Genomic DNA, 20,784 nt, shown 5'->3' with positions numbered 1-20,784 from the left:
ACAAACAAGGTGAAATTAGAATTTACGAGTAGAGTGATGAGTTTGTGAACAATTTCATTTGCAGCATCATAAAAGATAGAGAAATGGTGGATGCGCTAAGATAAAGACTTTTTCTCACAAGATGTTTGAACGATTACGTTTAGCTGTAAAAACAATTGACAATACATCTTATTATACAAGTTTTTAGATTTTATTCTAACCTGTAACGTAGAATATATTTTTTTTAATTGAAATGGTGGATGCGCCGGGATATATATTTTGTTGGCGATTATGCGTATAGTGCTAATAAATAGGTGAACATACATTTGCTAGATCATTTGTGAAACAACATCTTGAAAGACTTTTTATGCAAAACGGGTGGATGCGCTCGAATCAACAAACTTTTCTTGTGGTATTTAATTGACAAGGTCTGTATTACGAAAAACAGATCAAATTATAACATTGTAGACAGTTTTTGAAAAAACTTTGCAGATTTGCAACATCGCAAAAGATCCAATATAAAAATGTATTAATGCATTCGTAGAGTATTTATTGTGTTTTTGTTAACAAAGACGGATTTTCACGATGTATAGATTGTGCGAGTTTTTCGTAGATTTAATCGATGATGTAATAACACTGCATCTGTGATTCGTGATAAGGAGGGCAAGTTCTTGGGGCAGCACCATCTTGCCCGGTGTGAAAATCCGATCTAATCGAATAACTCGGCAGTAGACCGTGGAAAAAAGTTCCACCTTGTCAAATTGAATTTTTGTCGGTTCGTCGTCACTCCCAGTCTCAGTTAACGAACACGTATCGTGGTTTTATTTTCAGGAATCGAGCTGACGACTCGACACTGGTGGATAATAGTGACCGTGCTGCTGCTGGCGGCGGCGGCCGGGGTCGGCGTTCCTATCGCCTTAAAGATAAGTTCAAGTGCCTCCTTCGAGGAACGCTTGGAGTTCGCAACACGTCTGCTCCAAGAAGTGCCTCTAATCGACGGTCATAACGACCTGCCCTGGAACATACGAAAATTCCTACACAACAAACTGAAAAACTTTAAATTCAACGAGGACCTCAGGAACGTGTCGCCCTGGTCGACCAGCGCCTGGAGCCACACCGACCTCCTCAGACTGGAAGCGGGACACGTGGCCGCCCAGGTACGTACCCACTTTTCTTCCGGACGAAGCGGGAGCGAGTAATAATCCGGTCCCGCTCGGATCCGGCCGCAGCTCCTAATTAAAAATGAATTTAATATTCCTCGAGCGAAAGAAGCGAAGAACGTATGATTTATGAACGGGGCAATCTGCAATCGAAAGCCTACAAATAAATGATTCATCATACCCGGCCAGATAAAAGCGCGATTTCGGATCGTCCGGAATTAATTGGTCCGGAGCAAGAAGGGCGCGTGTGTTGCCGGGCCAGAGACAAAGCCCGGCGAAATAAGTTCCCGACTCTGGACAAACAAAAGTTCGGTCTTTAATATTCATATTCCATTTGTTCGAGTGTGTGCCAACTCCTTTCCATTCACAATGGACCCCGACGATCATAATTACCAGGGGCGCATTCGCCCCAAAAATTAAGAGATTTCACGTGTTCCTCTGAATTTATTTCACGCCGTCACGGTTCTTATCATTTCCGCTGGCCGAATCGTTCCGCTGGAAAAGGAAGCCGCTGATGTCCACGGGCGACAGCTCGAGAAGGGCAAGACGAACTCTGTCACTTTAATACAAAACCAAATGATTGTTTGATGCCCGGGGGAAATTTTATGTTTTCACTCATCGATCCGATTTTTCGCCATATCTACTCACGGTTATGAACAGATCTTATCTCGAGAGCTGATACGTGAGTATTTTTTTTAACCCCGTCTTCATCTGCATCACAACAACGTTGGAAACGTTAGAAAAATTATCGTAATACGAAACGACGTAAATTAATTTTTGTTGAAGCTTTATGAGTGTGCAACAGACAAGACAGATTCTTTAGAATCACAGAATAAATCAAACGTGTCAATCGAGACAACTCTCACGTGCTTGTCTCCACCGTGTTGAACAACGAGCGAGCGCCGAGTCACGTATGTCGTACGTGAATTAGGTTTAGTTGTGACTAGTTCGGCTGGCCCTGTCAGTTACAGTTACAGTTTTGAATGGAATGCATCATCGTGAATGCAATTTTCTTGAAATAACTGAGTGCAAGTTGGATATTCGTCCATTTCGCTCGAAATAATTTGAGAATTGGAGAAAACGTGCAAGAGCGTAGTTTGCGCGTTTGATTCCTTTAAAGTGGTTTGGAAACGCCGGAAGGAAGTGTTGTTTGTTTTAAAATTCGGTCCCTGTTGGTATTTTCAGGAATAAATGGTGATACACAATTGCAGACATCCGGTTAAAGTAAACATCCAAAGCTCGGTCCCTTTTCCAGCTTTTATCTTTATATCTTGTTTTCCTTGGATAAATTCAGCCTCGTTATTCCTCGTTACGAATCGATTAAAAGCGTTTCTTAATTATTTTTCAGTAAATTTCTTCGTCAACCTTTTCATTAAACATTTACGAGCTCAAAATGTTCATTTCAAGACGTTTCAGTGTCTGTAACAATTTTGCAGTCGCCTTCAAGACTCGTACTTTTAAAACACGCTTTATTGGCAAAACTTACTTGCGTTTATCTCTCAAAACTAAATTTTCCCTTCAAACTCCACCTGTTGCAGACGTATATTCTCGTGTTACAAACGCGTCTTGCACTCTATGAATTTTAAACAAAAAACGAAGCCGTACAAAAGGGCCGCGTCGTTGAAATTTTTTATGTCTGGATGATTACGTGAACAAGTGAAGCGAGTCGGAATACTTGTTGATGAAAAGCGTCGTTTTTTATTCGAATTTTTTTGGGAAAAATTGCTCCGGCAACCAACAATGTGCCTCGCTTGATATTGCGCCTCCTGTACAAGAAATTTCTCAATTAGACATGCCGTGCCGTTTCGGGGGACTTTGTCGTTAACGAGAAATATTTCCATTTCGTATCCTCCGTCTTTGTTACGCGAGCCGGAAACATTCCGGGAATGTTTTTCCAAATCGCGTTTGTATGCAACCAACTATACACAAGAGTGTAACAGCTCTCGACGCGGAACATAAACTCTCCTCCGCACCTTCTGGGACCGCCTCGCCGACTCCGTCGAACAAACACCAAATCCCGTGCATTTTTCCCGACGAAAACGAATTTCAAGAGCTCACAACTCACCCGACAAACAAACAATTGCGCCGGCCGAGTCCCGACGGCGCTCCTCACCCATCCCGACCCCTCGAAATGCAACAGAACCGGTCGATCGAAGAACAAGTGCATCGTTTAATGCACGTCGAGCTCTCGGGTAATCCCCCGCGCGACCTGAGTGCACATCGTTCACTTCTGAGTGCTCCGATGGAACACCCCCGGGACAAGAACGAATTAATCGAGTCATTACGATGCACACCTTGCGACGAAAGGCACGAGTCCGGGTGTCGCGGGGGCGGCGACGAAAAAAGTTTTAACACTTTGGCTACTATGTGTACCATTTTTGGTACACACTCGACCTTTACCTGCAAACTATGTGGTCAGATTTGGTACACATTTCACGACTCAATTAGATCCACTGTGTACCCTGTACGGACACGATTTTCGTAGTTTACAAGGGGATTCTCGATAGTCGTAGTTTGTGAGTAAAGATTGGTGAAGCATTTCGAAAAAATAATTACAAATGTCGCCTAGGTCACCTTTCTAATGCCTTTCTAACTGCAAATGAATATAGACAAACAAAAATGTCGTAGTTTGTGGGGACATTTTTCAAAATACCCCCGTAGTAGCCAAAGTGTTAATCTGGAAAGTTGCAGAGAAAGGGAGAGTATCGGGATTAGCGTTGCAAAGCTGCGAACGCAGCAAAAAGGCACAATAAGGGCGGGAGGGCGCTCTCGAGGTCGGGTTAGTGTTATTAAAAATCGTTAGTGGTTTCGGTTGTGATGTTGGCGGTTTCGTTTTCATGGGAGGACATTATTTTTCAATTTTCGGCCGTTGCGAGATGACAGATGTTTTTTATGTTTGCGGCGAAAATGGCCGACTTCGTCGGGACAAGGTGCGATAAAAAATGTTGCTCTATTTTGCCGCCGCCGCCGCCACCGGATAGGTTTCTTTGATATCTGCAATTACGACCGGCGCTAATGAATCGGGGCCATAAATTTCCGTTTTTGTGGGCGGGGTGTTAATCACTTTATTAACAAAACTGACTAGGCAACCAACATTACAACGACTGTGATAAATTGCGAATTTACCGCATTTTAGTTTCCCCATTTCGCTATCGGGAAGCCATTTTCATTAAAAAATATATTATACTATAAATTACTTTCGTTTCAAACGCTACGAGGCTCGTCCGAAAAGTTCGCCACCTGAACAAAATTCTTTGACAAGCGGAAATTAAGGGAAGACGGTGCTGAATCAGGCGGACAAGGTGGACGTAGAACTTTTAAAATTGTGTAGGTGAGAGACAGGTGTGCGAGATCCAAATAGCCAATTAAGCATTCCGTTGGTGAGACCGCTTCAGGTAGGTTCGAAAAAAAAACCACATTAATGTAATTAAATCTGTAGATTTTGTTTAAAAATTACAAACGTTTTGCAGAGAGCGTCGAAACAAAAACCGGCATAAATCGGTTTCGTTGCGAAATGTAAATGTAAATGGATTTTGCGTTGGTTAATCTTTAAACTTGCAGAATTAGCTTCGGTCACGTTTTGTTGTAACCCGGTTATCTGTTTGGATTTTAAGACGCAATTTTCGCAAAATTTATAAAGTTCAAAGTGATAAATCGGAGCGGAGTGGAAATATTTGTTGTTGAGGAGTGCGTATCGCACACTTTGGGCGCATTTGCGAAGAAATTATTCGCCTTGTCGGGGGCATTTAGCCGCAGACCGAGAGGAATCAAGCCGGAAAATGGCGTAAATATTATCCGAACATTCCGAAGCGAGCATCTGGCCCCCGACGCCGCGGCCTCGAGACAAAAACTCCGGCAGTTTTCTTTCAATTACTCCGAGATAACCTCTCCGTTTTAAAAATATTTTCTTATTATTGTCAAGATAAATGGGACGTCGGGAACTTTATTTAGAAAGCGATAAATCGGCACTCATCTCGGGATCGCGCTTCGAATTCGCATTTTTGTCAAAATTGTTTACAAATTGTCGAGGGGGCGGCGCGAAGATAGCTGCGAGCGAACTAATATCCTAAGATTGTTTTATGGTGGATTTACGACGGCACTAACGACGACATTAAGGCCCTGATTAATTCTCTTTAATAGTGAAATTTTACGGGCTTACATAATGGACACTTTTAACGACGCCGCCCCCCGACAAATCGGCCGGATTAAAAGTGCTCCAGCACGGACGATCTCGATCGGCCGTTCAACGGGGAAATGCGCGCGTTTGATGACAATTGTAGTCGTAATGCGTTTGATTGATGATGTGTGGATTTTTCATTAGACCGTGCGCGGTTACGAGGTCGGATTATCCCGTTGGGAACGATCCAAAGTGACGCTTTGTCTGTCGGTCATAATTCGGAGAGGAGTCGAAGGGTTGGGCGGCTCCCACTCGAAAATAAAACCGTCAGGAAATTAAAAACGATGGATGATTCGATAAAAATATCAATTATAAGGACAAAGCCAAGACAGATTTATTCTTCGGGGAGGGTGCTCCATGTGGGAGAAATTTCACGCGGCCGGGGGAGCCAAAATGTGTTTGGTGGTTTACAGTGTTTTTCTTTTGCTTTTCTCCTTTTGTCAATTGTGCTTCACAATTTCTCAATTGATTTTCCCATTTATTTTGCTAGTAAGGGAACAAATTCCTTTTTCGTCAAATGTAATTCATTATTTGTCAATTGACTTTCCCATTGTGACAATGAAAATCAATTAAATTAATAAGAAAAGCATTTTGTATAAAGTGAAAGTGATTTGAGAAAAGGGGAATTTCATTTGACATTTCATTTTGACATTTAAAAAATTGGAAAGTCATTTGACAAATCGTGAAACACAACTGACAAAAGAAGAAAAGCAAAAGAAAAACACTGTAAGATTTAGACAGTGCCGTAAAATATCATTTGTACTGGGTATTCCCCAGTCTTTATTATACACGTTCGAAATGGAGAAATTTTTTCTGTTGAATTTGTCATGATAGAATTCACAAAGTTCAATGTTCATAACGTACTCTGTCCTTTAGACAATATACTTCCCTCCTCCACCCGGCGCCGGAGGCACGGCAATTTTGCCGGAGTACATACACTATTATTACGGATATTACCATCAAGTAATAGTGCAGTGCTAATCAACATAATTACCGGCGTCTCGCTTCCACATTTTGACTTTGTTGTGTTTTATTATGTTCTGTGTCAATGTTAAGGAACTTCCTCACGATATGACATGAGTATAATAATATACCTTTTTGAATTATAGAAATATTTGACAAACAAAATTCCCAGCGCCTCCACCATTTCCGCAAATAATAATTCGGCATATTTTATTATTTACACGTGAATTCTTTACAAAAATTTGTTCTGAAAAAAATAAACCATCAACTCATATTCAAATATTTAACCATTCACTATTTACTACATGAAGTGATTCGGCATTTTTTGTTATTTATTATTATGTATTAAATTAACCTGGAAAAACACAGAAGATACAGTTGCTGTATGGATCTTTCAGACCACAAAACAATAAAGATTAAATCTGTTTTGAAAATGTCTAGCGCCTTCGTCATTTGTTCAAATAATAAATCCGATAGTTTATATTATTGATACTGATTATAGTGCATTTTTTTAAATTAAATTTGTCGTATCCAAATGTCCAAACAACAACATTACCTTAATGTTCTATTTGAGGAAACTATTTCTCGGTGCCCCCACCATTTTTTACAGGAGTAATTTGGCAGTTTTTCTTACTGAAATTGAGAATATCAAAATGCTGATTTTTTTTGTCGAATTTGTCATGAAAGAATTTACAAAATGCGATTTATAAATTGTACTTAGCCTTTCACAGAACTGAATTATTGAGATACTTCCTTAAAACATTATCTAGCGCATCCACCATTTTTTTCAAACAAAAATTACTCATGCGATATTTAAACATTAGATTATTTTCCGTGACTCTACTCTTATGTCTATTCGAGATAGACAAGGAATTTTTGTTATCCACATTGAGTATATGGAAAAATGCTATTTTCTCCATTGAATTTCTCATGAGAAAATCTTCAAAATAGACTCAACTTTTCTTGAAAAATTTTTAGCGCATTCAAAATTTTTATAGTAGAATGTAAATATGGAAAATGCGTGCGTTTGTTACAAGAAATTAGAGAATAGTTATTTGTATCACAAGACTAGAAAATGCCATTTTGCAAGTGCAAGCACGGTTTGTGGGGCAGAGGCGCCAGCCGAGGCACACTAGTGCGAGCACTTGCAAAACATTTTCTAGCCGTGTAATACACAAAATTTTTCAGCCGACAATTTATTTAAGGCTTCATACCCCTTCGGCCCCTACTGCTGTACACAATGTACAGCTTGCGATAAAGGATACAAATTTGCCCGACATCAATATTTTACACTTAAAAAATTGTACAAAAATGCCACATGACACTGACATTTTGTGCTGCCAACCTAAAATCTTTCATTAAAAATTCCTGTGTCGATTTTCTTGCATAGGCAGGGAAATGCTAGTTTCCAGACGATTTAAACGAATGAAAAATCAGTGTTTCTAGAGGGAGGCCGAAAAAATGCAGTTACCAGATCATATTTACACCTTCAGACAATAAAATTATTGAAATATTTTACCTAGGCTACGTCCACTGATAGAATGCATTTTTTTAAATATCCTTAGATAACAAAATCCCCAAACCATAACATTAAAATATTAAGAAAGTATCATAGATTGTGTTGGTAATATCTTGAAGCATTCGCGCCACTGATTCTCATTGGTTGTTATGAAACCCACGCAAAAAATAAATTATATGACATTTCAAATTTGAAATTGTCAGTTCTGTCAAGTGGTTTAAGCATTTAGATTTGCGATTTTTCATCTGTAGAGCTTTGTTTTGCGATTCTCTGGTTTTAAAAGTTATTCGTTTTGATCGTGTTGGTGTTTTGATCTGTTCCGTTGCGATTTTTTGTTGATCTTTTAAATTTGTGAAGTGAGTGCGTGCCTCAAGAATCTAGCACTATGAACACTTTAAGTGACATTACAAACATCGAAAATGATACAGAGCTAATTTTTGTTCATGCATTAAATAGGAGTAGGTAGGTACATATTAAATAATCTCTTGCTTGTGTTTAGCCATTTCCGAAAAAAGCTGGATATTTTAATTTCAATAGCCAGCTTTTTCGGAAATTCGAAAATGTATTGTGGGTTGCATTTTTTATTCCGTCGGGCACATTATCACTCGTGAAATACCCTGTATTAATAAAACCTAAAATATTACTCCTACTGTACTGAAGTTTTCTTTCGTCTTTTCTAAGTGCAAACATGCAGAATAATAATAAAACATCACGTGTAAACCTGCTCTTTCCATTTTTTAAATTTCGCGCCGGATCTATTTGTTATAGCGTAAGTGAACATTTTTAGAAACATTTATGTCAAGCAATCTATGAGTGAACAGAGTTTACCAATAATCACACAATTTTTTCATTGCTGTTAAAAATAGAGCATATATTATAGTTTGTCTCAATTTTAAATTTCCACCACCTGTTGAATTATGTTGGCAAAATAAAAATATTTCTAAATTGGGAATTCTTATAACCAAAGTTGGCAATATAATTATTTTACATATAAACATGATTCGAAAACATTAAAATTAGTTCATAAGTTTATTTTGCTTTTAGAACCTACTTGCTGCATTTTAAAAAACGTTTTCGTTCTTTTCCTTTATGCTAAAATTTTGAGTTGTAAAAACGGAAACTGACAGATAACCTAACAAATTCAATCTGACCAATTTTTCACCAAACAATGTTGCCGGTTGTATTCCCAACGTAGAATGCAGTGTTGGTGGAAATTTAGAATTGAGACAGACTTTATTAATACATTATATCATCATGGGCCGGTTGTATAAAGCTTAGTTAACATCGTGTCAGCTAACAACGCGTCAAGTCGGAAATCCCCCCATTTGATTGGCTGATTCAAATAAAATGTTAAATATCCTCCAATCAGATCGCTTGACATTATGTTAATTTTAACAATGACTTGACATCGCTTTATACAATCGGGCCTTAGAGTAGAAGTGAATCTTTTTGTGCTAAACCCAGAAATTGAAGACCGAGACGAAGTCGAGGTTGCCAACTAGGCGAAGCACAAAAAAACCTTCTACTTTGAAAAATATAATAGGTAATTCTAGAGAAACTCAGACCAATTCCAATTGAAAAAGACAACTTGGTCTAACTCCAGACAGATATTTTTTTTAAATAGAGTATTGCCATGCAGAACAGATACAAGGTGTCCCTGCAAAGGCACGACGAAATTTTAACCAGGAGCTACTGGCTTCATGTAGAACTCGGAAAAAATATTTAAAAAATTCTGTCAAAAAATAAAATGACATTTAATTTTTGATGTACAATTTTTATTAATTTATTTTAGTCTTCTACGTTGTCCCACAACCTCGTAAGTAAAATTTTGCCACATTTTATAAAATATGATATACAAGGGTGTATTTTTAAAATGTGCCGAAATTTTACCTACGAGGTTGTGGGACAACGTAGAAGACTAAAAGCAATAAAAAAAAATTGTATCTAAAAAATTAAATTGTCATTTTATTTTTTGACATAGAATTTTTAAATATTTTTTCCGAGTTCTACATGAAGCCAGTAGCTCGTGTTAAAATTTTGCAGTGCTTTTCAGGGACACCCTGTATATTTATGACGAAATTTGAAGGATAAGTATTAGCCATAATTTTGGCCAAGTTTTCGCTAGCGCGAAAGTTTCGCTCCGGCAGGAAGACACTGGAGGCCGAAAGCTTCCTATTTGCGTAGATACAGGTCATTAGTGAATTCTAGTTGCCATTCCGACTCCACAATTAGGTAGTTGGAATATGAAAACCGTTCCGTCAGGAACGAAAGTGAGCGTAGTCGGTAAAGTTCCGTTGCTCACATCTGCATGTCTCAGCTTAAAAGCCCCGAAAGCCAAAGCTAATATTGTATAACAATTTAAAAAAGCGAACGTGGCACCGCCGACGTTCAGGAACACTCCCCGGCACAACACGGGGGATGTTTTCGAGCAGCCCGTCGAAAATTCCTTCATTATCCTCGTTTACGAATCAACGATCCGTCAATTTAAACCGGAAACTTTCAAATCGCCTTTCCATGTATAATGCATGGGGCCGTCAAAACTGCCCCCTTATAGCACACCCCCAGACGTATCTCGCCGTAAATCGCCAAACAAAACACGCTTTTTACAGCTGCACTTTATTAGACATCCGAAGGCAACGCCGAAACGTTGGGCGGCTACCGCGCCGCCCCCGCATAAAAATTACACGTTACTTCGCGAATTAATCACAAAAGCCGGGCCGGATTCTCATTTCCGGCGAAAATAATAATTATTAAATTCGTTGCCGCCCCATTTAGTGCAGACTTCGGTCGGCGGAGTCGTAATGAAGTTGTCGGCGGGCCCGGATTTCCATCAATCAAACTCAGCGTGTGCGTAACGCGCGTTACAGGTCTCCCTGGAAAAATCCGGTACGATTGGAAATTCGACGGGGGGACTGTCGGTCTCGAGACGTCGATGAAATCGGAATCGACCGGTAATTCGGAGAGACATTTTTCATTTGTCTAATAAAAATTGCCGATCGGTTTAAAGGGACGACCCGGTTTACGGTCGTGGCGGCGGCACCGGGGGCAGTACCGGCATGAACATGACAGAATGGTCGCCATCTTCACGAAGGATGAGCGGAGATTTGTACCGACGAAAGTGGGACACGATAAATTTACTTTTCAAGCTGAAAACAGGACAACCATCTAGAAAATGGTAATGCGGGACTGGAGAAAAATTAACAAAAGAAGCTTTAAGACAGATTTATGAGTTAATGTTTTTCGGCAATAAACTTTTCTCTTTCAATCGGTCGACCGTCATACATCATTCATAATACATTCCTTGATTATACAAAAATGGTATTTGGTGAAATGAGGTTTTATCATAATTTCTTCTGTTTCATTTTTTGCAGAAAATTAAATTTTTGTTTTATAAACGCGTTATTTGCTCTGAGCTGGTCCCACCCTAAATCGGTGGTTACAAATTCGACATTTGTTTGTGTTTAACACGATTCAGAAATTTAAGCCATAATAAAACGCGACGCCAAATAACCTATTACTGTATTAATCAATCCTGTAAACATCCAACGTGATTTACTGCGTGCTGCATAATTAAACAAAATATTAAAACGATATCAACATTTTGTAAGAGTTATTGTACTGACTCCAATTTACTATAAATTGTAATCAGAGCCACATGTAGGAACCGAGTACTGTGGTCAAGCGCCTAGCGCGCCACTTTACATTCGGGAGGTCCCGGGTTCTAACCCCTGTGCCGCCTGACCAGGTGTGGGTTTTTTTCAGAGATTTCCCCACACCATAACATCGTGGTATGTCTCATATCACAGATAAGGCGAATGCTGGGTCAGTATCAACCTCTCCGCACCCATCCCCATCCCGAATCTTCCCGTCAGTGTGGCTGAAAAGGCTCTGGGAAGCCTCAGCAGCCCGCTCGGCTTCGAGGGGGAATGAAAGATGTATTCTTTCCTTTTTCACATGTAGGGTGAATTTGTAGTATTATATACTACACACTACACTGCTAGACAGAAAGTTGTTCTAGTCTTTGAAAAATTCTAGTGTAGTACTGTGTGTCAACAGGATAGCGCACGCTCTCACCCGGCGCGAATTTCAGAGCCCGCTACAAATCACGTTTCTTTGTGTAGAAACTGTTTCTTGTAATTCACTTTATTTCATGTTCGGACTGCACTCGTGAGATTTTATTTGCGTAACCAGTCTCCATCTTGCAATGTTTTTATACGAGCACTGGTGCTTACTCTCGTGGCCCCCACGTTTCTCGTAACGAGCTTAAAATTACACACGACGAGGGCTGTTTTTGCCCTTGTTGCTCGACTCCAACTAGCACGAATGAACCTTTCCTCGTTCCGGGGGGGCCCGGAATGTGGATAATTAGCAAAAAATTAAATCGGGCCGACTTCGTCGACTTTGTACGATTACAGAGTGCTGGATAATTGCGTTTTTTGAGCGAGCGTGAACCATAAACGTGAAAAATAATTTTGTCGAACGGGCCGAGAACGGCGAAGAGGCCGTCGCGAACGTCGGAGGGCGATTTCTCATCTTCCCCCTTTTGTTTGATTAATCCTTATTAGTCCGGCCCACGTTTGTTCGGCGATTCCGGTAGGAAATTGCAAATGAGCGCGGCAATCCGGCCCCGCCAAACACCTGTTCTTCAAGTGCCATTCCGGAGTAATCCGGCGTTTTCGCGGTCGCACCACCTGCTCCGGAAGAGAATAATAATTGCCGGTGTCTCGACCCGCGTTCGATCGGCTCCCGGATTATTAAAGATGGGTTCGGTTCCGGAGCCACCGAGGCAATAACAACTTTCAATTAGTGAATTACGAGACGACCCCGCTCCTCCTTTACGATTCTCTTTGGGGCCTTTGGCGACGCTCCCATGATTCAACAGAGCGCTAAATTAAGTCCGGACTAATGGGGCGCTTGGATCGCAGGTGACTGCCTCTAATAAAAACAGCGCTAAAGTCCAGGACCGTATTCGGGTTTTACGTCGCCTTTAATTAGTCGGGTGATGGCGCCAACGACTTGTACTTTGACAATTTTCCGTATTAAGCCCGTTTTACGGTTATCGCCCGGAACGGGTGGCGCTCTTCGAATGCGTTATCAAATTACGTCGCGGAATTGCCGATCATTTCCATAACGGGGAGCGTCGTCTTCGACGGTTGTTTTGTTTCGGGGGACGAAGAAAAAAAAAGAAACATCGGCGGGGGTGTTTTTTGAGTGACGCCGACTCTGCCGAGTCACACCGCAAAAGGAAACTTCCAATAGGGGAGACCCGGCCCTAACCTCAAAAGCAAACTTTGCCCACCTCACCTCGCTCGTTTACTCTTACAATTGACGCCGGAGCCCGACCGTTCTCGTCCCAAACTAACTCCCAAAAACGGAATTTGTCGACGAAACTTCAAAATGGGAAATTTTATTATTCAACGGTTTGACGCGCGTCAAACGTCACAGGGTCACCGTGAATGTTTCTAACGACCCAGTTGGTCCTGACTTGTACATAACGGGTGACTATTAAAATTTTCACTTGGAGTTGGCTTTGAACGAGTTTTTATTTTTTCTGTTACTTTAGACACACGCAAGAACGAATGACAAATGTCAGTCAGTAGAATTGAAACATAACCAAATTAAGAGAAAAAAACATTTATTGAAATGTCAAACTTGTCAGTGTCTAAGGTGCAACGGAAAACAACGAATGATCCATAGCCAACCCTAAGTGAAAATTTTAATAGTCAAGCTTTATTTATACGTATAGGTTTGCCGCCTCTCAATTCATCTATGCTAAAACGGAAATTTGACATTTGCAACTTGTCACGTGTCATTTTTCAAAGTTAGTTGCAACGAAAGAATCTTTCTTCAGACTAGCCCACGTAGGACATATTGATCAAACAATACCGCGGAACATTTTTGAAAATCAGTGAAAAAAACAGTCAAGTGTCTGAAGCGCACAATACAAGCATATATGTATTTTTGTTTTTTTTTTTATGCGTGTATATTTTTCATTTTTCAATCAAATTTAATCGATTGAACAAACAAGATTTGTTGTGGGATAATTCGCTTTCAATATTTTTTTTATACATAATCGAAGCCCCTTGTTTTTATGCAACCAAGTAATCATGTCAATTTTTTTTTTGACAGTGTGGGGTCACGAGAATTATAAGTGGCAAATTTCCATAATAGCACGCTGCAATGTGAGAAACATTTATAATAAGCCTGCGGCGAGCTCGTTGATCTTCTTGGAACAATTTCCGGGTCCTGGTCAATTCCGTGGTGTGAAAAAAAATTTCTCGGTGTTGGGAGATGGCGCTAGCAGTTGTGTCAGAATCGCAATTAGGGATCTGTTTTATCTGCAGGAGATTCTGCTGGTCAGGAGTAGAAAAAGCGTCCTTCTTTTGGATTCCGTGGCACTTTTGTGTCGCTTCCGCGTCGATTTTTAGCCCCAGAAAATCGTGTAGTGCGGAAAATGTCACGATCTATGTGAAAATACTAGGTCATCGTATCTGTAGGCGGTTCGGCACAGTTGGCACAATGCACCTCGCCAGTCGATAGGGACTTCTTTGTGTTTTTCGCTTTATTTTCCGTCAGGCGTCTCTTGTCAGACAGGCGGTCGCGTTAAGTCCGCACGAGGACCGGATGGGCGATAATAAATCATTACTTTGTAGTGGTAACAAGCAACAACGACGCCGTTTCTGTATGCCGGTCTCGTCCCGAGATAACGAACCGGACAGGCCTTTGGCCTCTCGTTTCCATCACGAGCTGGTGGGAATTCCTGGAAGCGGCTTTCCCGCGTCCGAAACGTCGATTCCGGCGGCAAAAACGTCCCGACGCAAAAAAACAGTCGTCCTGAATAATGAACGAAGCGAGTCGAGCCAGAGTTGCGTTATTATCGCGATCGTAACGAAGTTCTTGCACGCCGGGAAGTAGCGTTCCGGATGGAGTTGTCATAACAATTTAGTTGGTTTTAGTACATCATCAGATATAGTTTCGACACTCGTTGCAGGGCTGAACTCCCAACTCGCAAACTTGCCGGGTTTCTTGTTTGTTTAATAAACAAGAAGGATTTTGCCCTCGCAGGCGGATGATTTGTCAAAGAACTCGACGGAATGCGTTATGATTATTGTAGTGGTTTTGTTGGTCTTGCACCGAAACCAGAGCAACTCGCTCGGAATTATCCTAATTGTGAGAGACGCGTCGAATCCACTGGAGGAAAAATGTCTTTCATTGCGTTTCGTCGACGGAAAATAAAAGCATCGCAGTCTCGAACTTTCGGCAAACAACAAGAATAAAAATTAAGCCCTCCAACCAGCACTGTTAACTCTTGATGATTTAATCAGGAGCACAAAGCCGAACAAAGGGCCCGTCTAAATCAATTATGTGATTTAATTAAAATCCGGCGAAAAACGCGCCGAAATCGTCGACGCCTCGAGCGTCGGTGATCATCACGCGTGCAAGTCCCCAACTTCCGGTGGCTCGAACGTCAGAGGTCCGCGGCCGAAGCCCTGAGGCGCTCATTCCGGTCAAAAACGAGAAGAATCCGATGCACGTCAGGTGCGCGGCTTTCAGCCTTAGTACGGCAGAGCGATTATTAAATGAGCAAATGTTTATTCATAAAGGAGGGCGTTTAAAAAGGAGTGTACCGAGCTGGCGAATTTTTAATGAAAAAAGCCCATTCAAATTTAAAAAGCTCCTCGCCGGAGAAGAGACGACTCGGAAAAAAAGAAACAATACATTAACTCTCTCTCTCCCCTTTCGGCGGGGGGAAAAAGTGGCAGACGCCGTAAATTATCTCCTCAGATTCGCCAACAGACCGTGCGATTTACGAGAAGTATTAAATCACAATTAAAAAAACTCAAAAGCGAACATTTTCCGGGGAATTAATAAACGATCTGTTATTCTTGTTCGCACGGCTCGTCGTCCCTCTAAACGCCCACTAAACGTTTTTAATTAATTCTATTTGAATTTTGTTTGTCGGGGAGAGCTTCAGGTGTAGTTCTTTTTCGGAACCGGATCAATCAACGGACAGCTGTGCGTCGCTAAATTTGCACTCCGGTCGAAAAGAGGGATAAAATCGGAAACGTCCGGTGCCTTTAATCCTCCGGACGCCGATAAAATCGAATCGTAGACAAACAGGGAAAGGCACTTCACGTAATAGGGGCACGATTCATATTTCTGTGGGAGTTGCTGCGAGGACAAGCGAAATAAATTAGACAGAATGCGGTCGTGTCGACGACAGCGGTTTTATGTCGGCACCAAATCAGAATCATCACTTTATTCGATTCATAAAAGGGTAGTCCGGACACGGCGAGGAACGCTCCAGGTCCGGAGCGGGTGTGTATGTTTGGTTGCCTAACCCGCGGCGACATTTTTCTCCGGCGCTATTTGTGAAGTCGCGCGGTGTCACTTCCACGCTCTCCGTGTTCCACCGGCCTCGAAAAATTAGCCGCGACCCAAATGGGGCACGCAAAAATAGCCACCTCGTAATTCGTGATGTCGTCTGCTTTCGACATTTCGCCGGTCCAGGTCCGAATCGCGGCTGGGGGTTGCCGAGGCCAGGATCGGCTCCCTTTTCGCACCAGAACCGGACGAGCCGGTCGTTTTCGGGGCGGTTTCGAAACCGGCTCAAGCCCCTCCGCCAACTTAATAAGCCGAGCTTATTAACTTAAAACGGCTCTCTTAAACACGCTAATCCCATCCGGCTTTGAGTCCCCGAAAATATCTGCGCACCTACTTTGGCCCGCAAAAAACGGATAACGACGGGCCTAACGAGCCGCCTAAGTCGGCGGCGTTCCTTTTGGGCAAGTCGAATTGGATTCGGGATATTTGCCGGAATGATTGCTCCGGGCGCAATTAGACGCGGAGAAAAATTCCGATTCAACCCTTCGCGTTTCAACTGAACGGTGATTTATTCCGGGGGAAGTTCGACGCGAGAAAAACGCTCCGAGTCCGCGGGAATTATTCAAACGGTGCCCGAGTAATGAAAACTTCAAACACTTCATTTACAATACAAATTGTACCGGAGGCTGTCGCCTAACGAAACGCCAAACAAAAACAGGCTCTTTGATACGGCGCGCCGCTCGTTACTGCAAAACTTGCCGAATAATTGCGTTTTTGAGGAGGGCTTGCGCCGAACGAGGTCGTCAGCCTCGACACGCACCAGAAGAGTTGCGGTTCGCGGTACCGTTGCTCGGACTCCGCTTTCCGAAGATTTGGGGTTTTAAAAGGACCCCGTTCGCCGTTTCTCGGCGCCTCCTCCAACACTCCCGTCCATTCGCAACACTTTAACTTGTTTATTCGCATTTTGATGTATGCAAAGATAGCGCCCAATGCATGTTTCATGTCGTTCCAAGAAATTCGTTTAATTGTCGGAATTTCTAATTGCCGAACCCTCGACGATTAACTATTTAACTTTGTCGTTCACGCCGCTCACCTTTTTTTATCGATTCCGTTTATTTTCGGTCGTTCGTGATGGGCGGTTTTTGTCCAAACCAAAAACTTGGCCCGCTCCCACGGTAATTATTGATGAAGTCCGCGGTGCCAGACGAATTTTTAAAAACTCACCCATTTTCTCTGACCGATGAATAATTTGACGCGACATTAAAATTCTCCCTTGTTCTCTTTTATTCAAGCGAACCTCCCAGCTGAATCTTCTTTCGAAAAGTGAAATTTTCAATTTTTTCTCCAGCGTTGATTGCCTTGGAGTTTCGTCCGTTGGTTGAAAACTTAGACAAAAATCCTTGAAAGTACGATTCAAATGATCGTTACTCAATGAAATAGAAATCTGATCCTTTCACCATTCAAGCACCTCATTTGACACCGTTGTGTTCAAACATTTTGTGCCAATCATGTCAGAAGAATTGTCTTCTGGCGAATAAAACAATAATAACAATAATATGGCTCTTAAAATAAAACAAATATAACAATGAAAACTAAAGGAAAACTAACAATTTCAAACTTGCGGTAAGAACACTAAGTGGGTTTTAAATAATTTTTTAAAAAATTACAAAAATGTCGGTAAAAACGTTCCGAATCGAAATTTAGTCGTTGAACTGGTTTGTAATCAAAATCTGTGAATAAAGACAGGAATTGTCATTTTGGAGAGCCAGATCTTCTACAAATATCCAAATTACAAAAATGTCGAATAAGAAATTCCCAATCGAAATTCCGTCGTTGAACTCATTTGAAATGTATTAGTGAATTCAGAAATCGGTATTTTGAAGCGCTACAACTTTTCTATTTACAAGGTGATCAAGACGGACTGTCTGAATTGACAATAGAATTAAGAACATTTTTTTATTCGGCTATTTGCAACACTGCAACCGGATATGTTTTGCTGGTTTATTTGACAGATATCTGACGTAACCTTAAGAGTGACAAAATGGTAGGTTATGAGAGTAAAAATTAACGATAGAAATTAAATTTGAAATACAGAACAACTACATATTTTCAGTGTCAATTCGGAAGTTACTCCAGTTGTACCGGGTGATTTTAAATGAATGTGACTTTTTTCATAGGTTGGTAATATTATTGTTGGTTATTCTGCTTTTTAATGTGGTAGTTGACATAAACATAGGCGTCCTCGCCTATTTGACACAATTTATTAATACATAAAATGTCAAAACGTTATCATGTTGGTATGAGCCAAACAGTTATTTTTCATGATAATACGATTAGTCACACTGAGTGTCAACATTTTTTTAATCTAACTGAGCCTGCGCCCTGACGAGCGAGACTTTATTTTAAATTCGAAAAATATTTCCGCTGATTTCTCATTAAATTGGTTTTGAAAATGAATTCGCGGAAAACAGGTCCGGGAAGTGAAATGAACATAACCTTAACTACAATTTGGTGTCAAATTGTTATACAGCTGGTCCATATGTGCACATTTTGGGGTGGTACAGTGTGGTTTTTTACTTAATTTTGACAATGACAATTGTTTATTAAAAAAATTTCACTATAAACATATAAACATTGTCAAAATTGTCGTTATCTCCGTTTAAATAAAATTGCTGGTTAACAAAATGTTTCTGGAGTGAAAGTAAAATATAAATATTATGTTAACTATTTAAATTTGCTTGAATTACCTTCACAAATTTTGTGAAAACCAGGTTGCCAACTCAAATCTAACTCTCAAACACTCCCCTAGCAACCACGATCGAGCCTATAATCTTGTCAAAAATAAATTGCTCCCTATGATTTAGGGATATTCGTTACTAGGTTGCCATAAATTTGGTTAGGTTGGAGGCTATGTGGTTTCTGGTGACAAACAAAAGATATCGTAACCCTAAGGCAGCGAATTCCTTGTAACAGTTGCATATGGCTCTATTTCTCGCTAAGTGATAGATGTTTTTTTGTTGCACAATCAATTTTGGTTTCTGGTGGCATATTTAGTTGGACTTAAACTCTCAATTCATAGTAACCAACCTTAAGCATTCAAAATTACTTTTGAAAATTCTAGTTACACACAACATGAAAAACGTTATTTCCCTAAAAGTTCGAATTCTAGGGAGTAATTTATTTTTGACACGAGAGTACTTTCTCTTATATACCACTCTATTCTTGATCACCTTGTATTTTGTTACACCTCCAAATTTTGAAAATGTTGTTAAAAACGTTCCAGATAAAAATTTCGTGGTTGAACTGTGAATAAATACAAAAATCGTTTGTTCGAAGCGCTAGTTCATCTCTAATTGTTTTGTTACACTTTCAAATAACAAAATGTCGGTAAAAACAGAAATCGTAATTCTGCACAGATTTTTTTAATTACATATTGCCTAACTTGGTAAAATTAAACTTTCACAAAGAATAATCCGAATTTGAAGTTTACAATACATATGATAAAATTGATAGACAAGTCTTAATCAAATATAACATCGTTTAGGTTGAGTTTCGAAACCTATATTATCGCCGAATATGACTCAAAATATTTTCCCACCGGAACTACTTCAAGTTTGACGTTTCAAATTATGCTCTGAAGAAAATTTAAAGGTAGCTTGCAGATCATGATTTAAAAGGTTATTTGTGGGGGCATTGAACCGTTATCAAATATAAATGCGCATCGAGTATCATCTGCAAAGACGTGAGCTGCAGAAAAAATCGCACAGTCTAAAGTATGGAACCATGGAGGTACCATTATGTAACTAGGTAATAATAATACTAGGTTCATGTATGGAACGCGTACGAGGGCCCCGAAACGGAGCCTGGGATGCTCCTGATGTTACCAGGTCAGGACGAGACAATAGGTTGTGAACTAAAACTGTTGAGAGCGATTATTCTAATGTGATTCACAGATATTTGTAGCATTCTCAACGAAGCCTAAATACGTCAGTTGATAACTTCGAATGTCGAATGCTTTTGGAAGCAAACTTGTAAAGCCAAATTCTTTTGGATAAATTTATGTAGTTACCTAATATCGGTGTAACTTGATGATGTTTATTTTTAGCGAGTTTGTTGTGTAGTTTACGTGATGGGCAAAGCAGAGGTCTAGTTCTTGCGGTGATCTCGTCAAACTTCATCTTTTCTGATCGAAAATCTGAAGACATTGATAAATCCATAAGAGTGATAAAGTTTGGTCGGGGGACAAAATCTGACGGGGTGCGTCTGTCGGAGCAGACAAATGCGGCTTTCATTATTTCGAAAGTGATCCCCGGCTCGTTCTCCGATCCCACGTTGGCGGCGGCAATCTCGCCGATACAAAAACTTCCCACCCTTATCGGGCGGCGCGCATAGTTTAGGGAGATCCAGCATCTGGAAGGAGTCTGCGGGCGCGAACGGATAAATCAAATCCTGTTGTGAGTCGTGGATTTTATCGTCGTCGGAGCGGTAACGAAACGAGGCGAAAAATGCGCTTAATACGTCCATTCAGGAGTGGAGGAGATTGGAGCGAACGACAATAAGTTGCCGTCAAGAGAACGTCATCGTCGTCGCGACACGGCGTTTCCGTCGAAATAAAATAATTCACGGAATAAATGTGCCGAGAGGAGGCGAACTCCGCTGAA

General features: G+C 40.8%; 1 protein-coding gene across 4 annotated transcripts in view; it reads left to right on the top strand.

Moving 5' to 3' along the window:
* Positions 1–20,784, top strand: part of LOC138130632 (dipeptidase 1-like) — a 155,330-nt gene that overhangs the window by 97,856 nt on the left and 36,690 nt on the right. For all 4 annotated transcript variants that reach the window (XR_011159614.1, XM_069047233.1, XM_069047232.1 and 1 more), the window contains exon 5: positions 811–1,136. Coding sequence is in view for 3 of the 4 variants with exons in the window: in XM_069047233.1 (XP_068903334.1) it covers positions 811–1,136 (326 nt within the window). In the remaining variant the exon portion in view is untranslated. The remainder of the gene's footprint in view (positions 1–810; positions 1,137–20,784) is intronic.

Source organism: Tenebrio molitor, chromosome 5 (genome assembly GCF_963966145.1).
Source record: "Tenebrio molitor chromosome 5, icTenMoli1.1, whole genome shotgun sequence".
In the NCBI taxonomy this organism is placed as follows: Eukaryota; Metazoa; Arthropoda; class Insecta; order Coleoptera; family Tenebrionidae; genus Tenebrio; species Tenebrio molitor.
The sequence above is the reverse complement of the archived record's forward strand: the minus strand, read 5'-3'. Positions and strand labels throughout refer to the sequence as shown.